Genomic DNA, 12,754 nt, shown 5'->3' on the forward strand with positions numbered 1-12,754 from the left:
TGCAAAATGGTCCGAATTCAGTTGAAAAAACCGAGACAACTTGCAAAAAACATTTTTTTGTAACCCAGTGTAATAAATAATAATAATGGATTGGATTTATATAGCACTTTTCTAGCCACCCAAAGTGAATTAAAATGATTTTGACACCACTGATTGTTAATATCTTCAGTGTAATTTTTGCATTTCACAAATTCATCCTGCAGGCCAGATTGGACCCTTTGGCGGGCCGGATTTGGCCCCGGGCCACGTGTTTGACACCTGTGTTGTAGAAGATGACAGTGTTTCCATGGTAACTACAGAGTCTCTGAACGTCCAAATGGGTCATATCTGATGACCATGAAAAGATAAACTGTATTTTACACCTATTATTTCCATGCATTGATGGGATTAGAGGATCAACAGGTATTAGACAGTTTAGATCAGTAGATGGTTGTGGTTTGTTTAGGTCTTTGAAGGTCTGTGGTGGTTTTCGGGTTTGGTGAATGCAGGCGTCCATGACTATTCAACCTTTGTACGATCATAAAAACAGTAAAGAAGTTAAAGTCTGTAAAAAAAAAATGTGTGGAAACGCAGAAAAAACAAATACAGAAGAGTTGGGACGGACTGGGTTTATTGAAAGATGATGATCACTGAGACGAACAGAATGAAGATGGAGACTTAAGACACATTACAGTTAAAGTAAAAAAAAAAATCAGCTGCATCTTTAGATTTCACTCTTTGACGATGGTGGGAGTGATCATCTTGCGGAAGGAGTAGTATTTGCATTCGGTCGGCGGTACAATGTCCATGGTGCTGGTGCTAATCTTGTCCTTCTTGAATCCGGCCTGGAGCAGATGAGGCACCTGGGTCTCCTGAAAATCATTAACACAGATTTGGGCGACGTGAGGCGGCTGGTTTTTTATCTGACTTTACAGCCCGATCGGTTTGAACGTTAACCATGAAGTGATCGCAGTATTGGATGAACCTGGTCACCTCTGTGTTCCATACGTAATAGGACGAGAAGAGTCAAAGTAGCAGAAGATTTAGTAGATTCAAACTTACCTACTTATACCTCTGTCATTAAAACTGTAGCTAGATCTTATTTGTTTTATCTGGATAAAATCAGAAAATGGGGAAAAAAGTCAAATACAAGCACCTCTCATTTGTACTTGAGTCAAAAACTCATTTGTCCGCAGGTCATCAAGTGTAACCTGTCATCTTTTAACTTCAGTTCTCAAACGGGTTGAACACTGATGACGTAACGTACTCATTAGATGCAGAGGATCAGATTTTGTTACAGATCAACAAACTTATAGATAATAAACAACAGACATATGAGCAGAATTATGTTAACTCTATAAGGAACACACTGAGGGTAAAAAAACAGACATTCTGACAAAACAAATGTGGTAATAAAGTCGCAACATTACAAGAATAAATTTAATGAAGTAAAGAAATAAGGAAATCTTGCAAAGCAGATGCTGCATTTGGGTCAGCTGGGAATTTTGACAACTCTACTAATATTAGTGATCAAGCGAAACATAGTCAGGACTAAAGATGAAATATTCCACTGTCTAATCTTAAATGTACATGAAACTATACTAATATACTTTTATACTTACATACTATGAATGAATGAATGAATGAATGAAATCTTTATTTCAGACATGTAGACAGTGAAATCAAAATAAAAATCAACCAATAAAATATAAGTACTGGTACATAAATGATTGATAAGCAAACAAACAACTAAATAATAATAATAATAATAAAACAAATGAAATGAAATTATGCATGCTCGAAAAGTAGTAGGAAGAATTAAAAACTTATGTACTCCTACCCCCAATTTCCACTATTAGTTTATTTTCAGTCATATAAGCATTTCAAAACAACAGAAGAAAAAACAAATAATACAATTAGGCAGAAGCAAAGGTTACTAATGCCCGCCTACTTTACAACTTAAGCTACGGAACACATGGTGTCAAGTAGAAAGAAAATAAATAAATAAATAAATTTTCCAATTACAGCCATAACTCTCAAATATAGATGTATATCATGCTTTTTTGGAAGGACGTACATTGCTTAAGTTTTAAATTAGCACTATTTTACAGTTGAACCTCTTTAAAAGAAATACATCTTCTTTTAACTTCTTTTTATTACTCTACATATATACTGTAATTAATATAAGCTTAGTTTCTCCACTGGGCTGAACGCTCTCCTAATGTTCACCACAGAGTGCATTTTTGAGTCACGATGGAAGAAATGAATGACATTTTGTGACAGTTTTGTTATTTTTTTCCATATAAAGAAGAAAAAAGATAAAAGTTCACATGTGTTCAGCTTCATGACAGACTATAACAGCTGTCGTAACACCTCAAACTGTCACTTATCTCACAAAACAATTATTTATTTTTTGTTAAATCTGATCGGGCAGTATCATAATCTGCAGGTTTATGGATCCGATGTTAAAGATCATCACTGAGGTCGTCTGGCTGTTGTAGAACCGACACTTTCCACTAAATAGTTGTTCATTCATTGAACTGAAACCTCATTTTTTCACATAATCATGAGTCTTCCTTCAAAACGCTGCAACTTTATTCCAGTAACAGTATGACTTAACTGTCCAAATGTCAGATTATTATTAATTGTGGTCGTGATAGTCTTTCGTCCTTTTTGTCTTTCGTCTGCAGAACATAAAGGTTCCGTACCTCAAACATCTTGTCGATGTTGTCGTACTTGGTCTTGAGCAGCTCGCCCCAGGACGTCAGGTTGCAGTAGGTGAGGACGCCGCCGGGTTTCAGCAGCCGGTGGGCGTGGCCCTGCAGAAGAACGCACACGACCTCAGGATGACTGACATGAAGGTCGACGCTGTGTCCAAACTAACGCTCCGCTGATACACTGATACAAATGTGTTCAAATCATTTTAGTTCAGGTTCCACAAACAGACCAATATGACCTGAAGTGGGTCGGACCAGTAAAATACTATCATAATAACTTATAAATAATGACAACCTCAAATGTTTCTCTTTTAGTGTAAAAAAGTAAAATTACATGAAAATATTTACATTTACAAACCATCATTTCACAAAAAATATGAACCTGAACAAATACAAACAACCTGAAATGTCTTAAATACTTTTAGCAATTTTATCAATATTCTGCCTATTTTTCAATGTTTTGTGTATTTGTAGATCCACTGTGATCTGTGTGTTGTAATGTACATGTGGAAATGATAAACTGAGAAATAATGATAATAATAAATAAATAGTGTATAGATAGATAGATAGATAGATATTTAAACGAACAGTTTCCCCTAGAATTACTAAAGTATTCTGATATTGTTAAAATTGCACTTATTTTTCATTAGAAATTTCAGGTTGTTCATGTAATTCATATTTTTTAACGGATGCTTTGTAGACGTAAATATTTTCATAATGTAATGTTCCTTTTTTCACTCATTCAGTTTGTAGTTGTCATTATTTCTAGGTTAATATGTTATTATTTTACTGGTCCGGTCCTGTTTCAGATCATATTTGTTCTGAATGTTGAACCTGAACTAAAGTGACTCTGACGTCTGTTTGTTCTGGACTGACTTTCTGTCACTTTCTTTGCTGTTTGTTGTGTTAAACTTTCTGAAGCAGGTGTGTGTCACGGATGACCTGGATTTCCTCGTCCTACCTTAATGAAGTCGAACTGATGAGTGTGCCACGTGTCCTCTGACAAAGGGTAGGTGTCGTACAGGATTCCTGCCGACAAAAACAACCGTACATCACTCAGGTTCATGTCTTTTATCAAACGGCGACACTGGAGGGATGAATGATCTACGACGCCTTCAGGTCTTTTTATTGAAGTCAGGTGTCGGTCTCTAGAACACTATAAATCTAAGAGTAAACCCAGAACTGTACCAAGCAGAACATTTCTATGAAGCCCCTGTAGTCCAAAGAGGTGATTTTTTTTTTTTTTTAACCCTTTGATGCACGATGGTCACTCCAGTGGACAGTTCTTCTCCAGCTGTTCTCATGTATGTTCATGGGTTTTATTGTTTTAGTTCCATATCAGCCAACACAGTGGACGCTTATGCATTATCCCATACACTGACATTCAGACCATTAATGTAACTACGCTTTTCTTGAAAAACCTGATCTAGAGTAACATGTTTAAGTATAAATCAAGTGCTTGTTATTGTTTTAAGTCTGTAATTAAGTTTGTTTGTTTGTTGTTGTTTTTTTAAAGTTGTTGCTTTTTTGTTTTCATGTAGAAATGATAAGTTACTGCTCAAAAATCACCAAATTCACCCAAAAATTACCCTAAAACCAACTACAAATTACTCAAAAACCATCTAAAAATCACCCAAAAATGACCCCAAAACCACCTAAAAATTACTCAAAAAAACACCTAAAAACCACCCAAAAATTACCTAAAAAACACCTAAAAAACCACATAAACACCACCTAAAAATCATGTAAAAAAAAAAAAAAAAAAAAAAAAAAAAAACACCAAAAAATCACCCAAAAACCACCTAAAAGTCACCCAAAAATGACCTCAAAACCACCTAAAAATGAGTCAATAATCACCCAAAAATTACCCAATAATTACCCAAAAACCACCTAAAAACCCACCTAAAAATCACCCAAAAATTACCCCAAAAGCCACCTAAAAACCCACCTAAAAATCACCCAAAAATTAAACAAAAACCACCTACAAATCACCCAAAAATTACCTAAAAAAACACCTAAAAACTACATAAACACCACCTAAAAATCATGTTTAAAAAAAGAAAAAAACACACCTAAAAATCACCCAAAACCCACCTAAAACCACCCAAAAACCACCTAAAAGTCACCCAAAAATGACCCCAAAACCACCTAAAAATTAGTCAATAACCATCCAAAAATTACCGAATAATTACCCCAAAACCACCTAAAAACCACCCAAAAATTACCCAAAAACCACCTAAAAATCACCCAAAAATGACCCCAAAACCACCCAAAAATTACTCAGAAAACACCTAAAAACCACCCAAAAATTACCTAAAAAACACCTAAAAACCACATAAAAACCACCGAAAAATTACCTAAAAAACACCTAAAAACCACCTAAAAGTCACCCAAAAATGACCCCAAAACCACCTAAAAATTAGTCAATAACTACCCAAAAATTACCCAATAATTACCCAAAAACCACCTAAAAATCACCCCAAAATGACCCCAAAACCACCCAAAAATGAGTCAAAAACCACCTTTTTTTTGCATATTATTTCCATGAAGTGAGTACTGACTGGTATTAGCATGTTAAAATGTGAGAAAACTTCAGATTAGTTGCATTAAAATGTCTGCTGAAGGTTCATACTGTCTTGCACATATAATTTTTGTAGATAATTCATTTATCAGACAAACTAGTAAAGCAGGTAAACAAACAACTACCCCTGTCTGAGAAATGAATGACCTACAATAAGCATTAAAAATGTTTTTATTTCATCGTTTTCACACAGTAAAACAGTAAATACATGTTTCCTTGCTTCATGGTGTCCAGCTGAGTGGACATTTTTGCAGCTCCATGAAAAACAGGTTCAGAAGAAAATTTTCTTTAGGCATGTTTTTTTTTTCATGCCTAAAGAGGAATAAAAACACTCAGGAAAAAAATCTTGATTAAGGTTCTCATAATTCATGCATGAAAGGGTTAATCTAGTGTAGTCAAACTGTCTTTATGTGTTTACAATCATGTTTAATACCAACTTTAATGGTCTTATTAGTTTTATTTTATTGTTTTTAATTAGTTTGAAAGCCCCAGCTTGTAAGATTTATGAGGCTCTAATTGCAGAAATGGAATCCAATGCTCATAATTATGTTTTCATTAGTTTCTAATCACTCAGAAATGAGAGTTATTGTCTTTCCGCTGGATTATAACGAGTTGTTTATATCTACGCACAAAGCAGCATCATTAGGTTTGACTTTTAGAATCTAAATTAACATTCTTGCCACTTTGTAGATTCTATTGCTTGAAATATGTTACACACAGTTTTTATACATCAAATGTATCAAGCTTTAGAATCTATGAACTTACGTAACTAACGCTAGCATGATGCAAAAGTGAATAGTATCATGTTTTCTTACTTTACCACTGGATTTATTTCCATTTTATACCATTACTTCATAGTTCCTTACATTAGTACCATTACTTCATAGTTCCTTACATTAGTACCATTACTTCATCATTCCTTACATTAGTACCATTACTTCATAGTTCCTTACATTAGTACCATTACTTCATAGTTCCTTACATTAGTACCATTACTTCATAGTTCCTTACATTAGTACCATTACTTCATAGTTCCTTACATTAGTACCAGTACTTCATAGTCCCTTACATTAGTACCATTACTTCATCAGTCCTTACATTAGTACCATTACTTCATAGTTCCTTACATTAGTACCATTACTTCATAGTTCCTTACATTAGTACCATTACTTCATAGTTCCTTACATTAGTAAGAATTAAAGAATTAAATTCAGGCGCTGGGAACAAATAAACCACCAGTTTGTTAAGATTTGACAAGTGTTCTAATATTTTTGCACACCACTGTATATACGTGTACATAAACGTGTGTGCGTGAAAGTAAATGTAAATATGTTTATTTATAATCTTTAGTATATTCATGTTATTGTTCTGCAAATGTAGGATGGCCATGAGAAGCACAGATTTTTTTTCACCAGTTACCCCTCTGTTTTGTATTGCACTGGAAAGTCTATATTTATGACATTACTCATGCAACAAAGATTCACCGATAACACTGGTCAACACCAAATTTATTGTTTAAGTTTTTTGAGCTGATTTAGGATCATTTTGGTGCTGAATCCAAAAATCACATTAATTTTGCTCAATCAGGTCAACTTTCTGAACTATGCTACATATTGGCTTTTGAACATTTTTGCTTACATTTATGGGCATTTTCACGTCATATGATACAAAATTCTTTCATATTTCTTACAATAAATGAGTTCTGAAGATTGTGCTTTTGCAAATTTATGATTAATGTTTTTTTTAATATTACAGGTGAATGAAATGGCTTCGACTAGAAGATCTTGCAAAAATAAGCCTGACATATTCTGCTCCATCTGCGCTGAATACACCATTGTACCTAACAGGAATCAAGTCGCAAGCTTCATAAAGTGTGCTTACCAATCTGATTTTGGTATTAATTATTATATTTTGTGAGAAGATCAAATTTTTCAAAATCCAATTAGCAAAAAAACCTGACCTGATTGAGAAAAACAGATGTCATTTTGGATTTAGCGGTGCAAAATGGTCCTGATTCAGTTGAAAAAAACCTAGACAACTTGCAAAAAACATTTTTTTTGTAACCCAGTGTAATCTTTTTTTCTTTCTGTGAGCAGTATCGACACCCTTTTTTTCTGTCTTCAAAAAAAAAAAAAAAAAAAAAAGAGAGAACAGTTAAGTTTGTATCAGTGATGTTCTGTATAATATGTTGTGAGACTGTTTGGAATAAAAATTTGAATTAAAAAAAATATATATATATATCAGCTAAATCTTCTATATGATGATGAGGTAGATCATCTTCAACATGTTTAATGACGCTGACGAAGAAACTTGACTCGACTTTAGAACAAGTTATTATTATCCCCTGCACAGAACATAAGAAACATCACCCTCTGGGACGCCACGGGCTCCGACATTGTACTGAAACGCCTCCATATGGCAACAACTCCAGCTGGTCTGGTTTATTTTCTTACCATCGAAGTGGTTGTCTGGCAGAGTGGGTACGACGTTTTCCCAGAGGCCTTTGAGAGGAACGATCTGCACAAACACAGCAGCATCTCCACGTTAAGGCCAGGAATAACTACATGCTTACACATGCTTTTATGGTTTGATGCAGGTACAGAGTGAGGAAGGAAAACATTCAGCGGATGGTTTGTTATGGTGGATTTAAACCTGTACGTCAAGGGTTGTCAAACATGCGGCCCGTGGGCCAAAACCGGCCACCGTAGGGTCCAATCCGGCCCGTGAGACGAATTTATGTAGATGTTAACAATCAAAAATGTCAAAATTATTCTAGTTCAGGGGCCACATACAGACTGACATGATCTCAAGGGGGTCGGACCAGTAAAAGAATCACACAAGAACCTATGAATAATGACAATAACAATATTCTGCCTGTTTTTAAAAAGCATCTGAAAAAGACTCTAGTTTACAAAAAATGTAAGGGCTGTAAATCATTTGATTTGTATTTCTGTTGTTTTTACTTGAGGTTTTTATTTCAGTTTTATTTTTAATTCTTTTTTTTTTCCTGTGTATTGTTTCTTTCCAGGGAAGTATTTACATCGGCCTTTTTCAGCGTCTATCTTCTCCTGCACAGTTGTGTTACTTGCATTTTTAAAAAATTTTCTCTTGCTGTTTATGATGTGCAAATAAATAAAATAAATAAGTTAAATTAAATTAAATTAAATTACACTTTTCTTGAGAAATTTCAGGCTGTTTATGTTAATTATATATTATATAAACATTTGCATAATTTAATTTAACATAACATAATAACCTGTGAATAATTCAACTCCAAACTTTTCTTTGTGTTTTACAGTGAAAAATTACATTATGAAAACGTTTACATCTACAAACTATCCTTTAAAAAAATGTGAATAACATGAACAACCACAAACGACCGCAAATTTACTAAGAAAAATAAGTGCAATTTTAACAATATTCTGCCTCAGTTTATCATTTCCACATGTGCATTACAACTTACAGATCACAGTGGATCTACAAATACACAAAATATTTAATAACAGGCAGAATATGAGTAAAAATTGCACTTCTATTAAGATATTTCGCATTGTTCATAGTTTAGATTATCCCCATTTTTTGACATTTTTTGTCATGTAATCTCACTTATTCACACTAAAACAAAGATTAAAGTTTGGAATAGTCATTATTCATGATTATCATGATAGTATTGTACTGGTCTGATCATACTGAGCTGAACGTGGACCCTGAATTAAAAGGAGTGTTCGCTAACTTTATTTGTAGAAATGACTCTTTGATCGTCTTTACATTCATGCCCGTTCTGGTTTTTAGTGCGACTGACCTTGTGTGGCTGAGACTTGGCCCAGTTTTCGAGTCTGGCGAACACGCCGTCGTTGCACTCGATGATCCAGTGCTCTTCGATGGGGAACGACTCCACTTTGGTGGCGGCGATGGCCATGCCGAAACCGATCTCCAGAACACGGCCGCCTGCGAACACAGTGAAAGCATTAAAAAACAGAAAGGTGAGTGAAGAGACGATGTTCACTTTCATTTATCTTTACAATAAATCCATCTGATCTATACTACACGGACAAAAGTATTGGGACACGTTGAATTCAGGTGTTTCTTTTCTAACAGGGGTCTGGGATACGAAACAATAATAAATGTCATAATATAGTTTTATATTGGGATAAATATCAGTGCATTGCATCGGCTAGTTTTGTCTAAATGGTTAGCTTTGCTTCCAAAATGCCTCAAAGATGTTTTTTTTTTAAAAACTCTTTATTGAAATTAGAATAATGACAATATAAAAAAAGTCATAAACAGTATCCAATATATGTGATGTCAGAACAAGAACACTACACCTGCACTCACATGTACACACACACACACACACAAAAAGGAGGGAGGGGGGTCTGCCTACTTACTTAATATTAAAGTGATCTATAAAGGGCTGCCAAATTGAATAAAATAACTTTACATTATCTTTTAGTGAAAATTAGATTTTCTCCAAATGTGTTGTATAATATCTTCAAAGATGGTTTTTACTGAAAAAATTTTACTTAATGGTGATGTTTATAAACTATATGGACAAAAATATTGGGACACACCATGTCTACAGCTGTAAGATGTCCCGTTCATGATGATTTAACATATAAACATCAATATTTCCTTAAAGTTCAATGGGAGATTTTTCTTCCTAAGTGAGATGTGAAGAGAGTAGATGGTTAGCTGTGGTAGAAAATTATTTAGTCAGAGCGCAAATGTTTTTTTAGATGGATAAAAAAAAAAAGGATAAAAAAATGTAAAGCAAAATCAATGTTGAGAGAAATGAAGTAAAACAATTTTTTTGGAAGCAAAGATAACAATTTAAACCAAACTAATCAATGCAATGCACTGATATTTATCCCAGTATAAAACTATATTATGACATTTATTATTGTTTTGTATCCCAGACTCCTGTTAGAAAAGAAACACCTGAATTCACCATGTCCAGATACTTTTGTCCACATAGTGCAGTTGTGTTTGTATTTACTCAGGGGTTATGAGGCTCCGACTCCACCCAGAGGAGGCATGTGTTTGGGTTGATTAACTCTGCACTCTGACCTCTGACCTTTCTCTGCTATAACAGTGTTTTCTGGTTTAAAGTTTCTCCGTATGTGTCGACGTAAAGTCCGCTGGTTGTAACTGGACAGAAGGCTGAGGGGTTTCATTTTCTTTCAGAGAAGCGTATAAATAGATGAGAGACCAGTTGACCCCTCGTAGTGATTCGGTGCCACAACAATTAACTGTTTAAACGCTGCATAGTAAAAGTTTGGACACTTTTAAGACAAAATATTCCACAGAAAACACATGAAGTTTGCATTTCATCTGGAAAAATGATAAATTGTCGGTGTATTTCAGTCCAGATTTTGCATTTTCAGCACTTTCTTGACACTCCCACACGTGTCTCGGAGGGTGTGTGTTGTATATAACTAACAGCAGGTGATCGGTTTCCCTCTGCAGATATTTGTTCCCAAGAGCAGAAAAGCAGCTGCTGTCGTACTCACAGATCACCACACTGCTCACACGTGTCCTTCATATCAGTTACTACAAGTTAAGGAGTAAGACGAATGTAAGGAAAATCTCACCATTACACACTTTTCCACAGAAACTGAGCAGTTGGGAATTTTTTCCTGTGTATTTTAATCCCTAAACTCAATTTTTTCCCCCATTTTTTTTTTGCATCATAGTATTAATTTGCATTGTTGATCTTACCCCTGTTCTGCCTTTGCTTCTGTGTTTCATTCATTTCAACCCACTAGTGAATTAACAATGAATTAAAAAATAACAAAATAAGAAGGTGACCACAAAATAAATACACAGGTTTGAAGCACTTTCCATAGAATAAATCAGTTGTTTCTTTTTAAAAAAAATAAATAAAAAAATCAGAACATGTGTGCATGTTGAACTAACATCCCCACATTAAGTGCATATTGTGCCATTTACACATTTTCCATAGAACTTACACAATTAGGAATTTTATTCTGCGCATTTTTAACCCTAAACTCAAATTTTTTTGCATGTTAGTGTCAGTTTGCATTGGTCATCTTCCTTTTTAGGGAAAATCTGCTCCTGCTTCTGTATTTAATTCATTTCAACCTCTTGTAAAAAAAAAACAAAAAACAAAAGATGAGTTGCATATTTAAAAACTGTTTCTTTGAATAAATATGTTGGGTTTTTTTTATATAGATATTTAAGAACATTTGCACCTGTTCAGTTTACATCCCTGCCATTTTTCTGTGCTATTCCCTGTGGGTCCATTATCGGACGCACCCCCGGAAATAATGATTTGTCCGATAATGGACCCATCGGTATTTCATTAAACCTCTTATAAAAAAAAGTTGCATATTTAAAAACTGTTTATTTGAATAAATGTGTTGTTTCTTTTATAAATATTTAAGAACTTGTGCACCTAATGGTTTGTCCAATAATGAAACCTTTATATTTCATTAATTACAACCTCTTGTTAAAAAAAGAGATGTTACACATTTAAAAACTGTCTCTTTGAATAAATGTGTTGTTTCTTTTATAAATATTTAAGAACATTTGCACCTTTTGAGTTTACATCCTCATACAATTCGCATGTTGTGCCATTTTTTGTGCTATTACCTGTGGGTCCATTATCGGACGTACCACCAGAAATAACTGCTTGTCCGATAATGGAACCCTGATCCCCCCCCCCAAAATTCCACCTTTACCTTTGGAGGAGGCGACGGTGGCCAGGGAGTGCATATACGGGGTCTCCCATCTCTCCATCACGGGCTTGCCCATGATCTCCAGGTGCGTGTCTGCTTCATTGTAGCCGGCGCTCGCGTCATGCCAGGAGGACTTACAGTCTTCTCCTTTGGAGAAAATGGGCTGAGCTGCGGTGGTCATGGTGTGGAGGTTAACGGGGACGGGTCTGGTCGTGGGTTCGGGTCTAGCAGACCGGTTCTGCACACAGAAGAGGGTGACGGACAGGCGGCGGAGGTTTATATGTGGAGCAGAAGTGCTGACGGAGCAGGAGTTTACTGGAGGTCAAACAGCGCACACGCATTCCAAGAGGAGTCAGAGATCATCTATGGAACAGAAGCTCCACTCAGAGGGAAGAACCAGCACCAGGGTCTGCAGAGGAGCACCCACAGGCCCCGCATGTTAAACCAGTTGAAAAAATTGGACTAATATATAATAATAAATTAAAAAAAAAAAACAACAACAAAAAAACCCAAAAATGAAACTCCACAAGATCTGCATTTGAATAAATAACTAAAAATATCAATCTTTTTAATATCGATACAGTATCATGAAATGAAATATCATGATATATTGCAGAACCGATGTTTTCTTACACTTTTAGTCACTATAGTTTTCTCTACTTGTCATAATGCACAGGTGTCAAACATGCGGCCCAGAGGCCAAATCCAGCCGCTAAAGGATCCAATCCGACCCGTGGGATGAATTTGTGAAATGCAAAAATTACACTGAAGATGATAAC

General features: G+C 35.1%; 1 protein-coding gene across 1 annotated transcript; it reads right to left on the bottom strand.

Moving 5' to 3' along the window:
* Positions 1 to 590: 590 nt before the first annotated feature.
* On the bottom strand, positions 591 to 12,321 carry gamt (guanidinoacetate N-methyltransferase). The gene is made up of 6 exons (XM_030131409.1): positions 11,979 to 12,321; positions 9,080 to 9,225; positions 7,731 to 7,794; positions 3,658 to 3,725; positions 2,688 to 2,798; positions 591 to 851 (listed from the first exon to the last, which is right to left on the bottom strand). Exons 1-6 carry the CDS (start codon positions 12,154 to 12,156, stop codon positions 711 to 713), a joined length of 708 nt encoding a protein of 235 aa, XP_029987269.1. The 5' UTR covers positions 12,157 to 12,321; the 3' UTR covers positions 591 to 710.
* Positions 12,322 to 12,754: the final 433 nt, after the last annotated feature.

Source organism: Sphaeramia orbicularis, chromosome 4, assembly GCF_902148855.1.
Source record: "Sphaeramia orbicularis chromosome 4, fSphaOr1.1, whole genome shotgun sequence".
In the NCBI taxonomy this organism is placed as follows: domain Eukaryota; kingdom Metazoa; phylum Chordata; class Actinopteri; order Kurtiformes; family Apogonidae; genus Sphaeramia; species Sphaeramia orbicularis.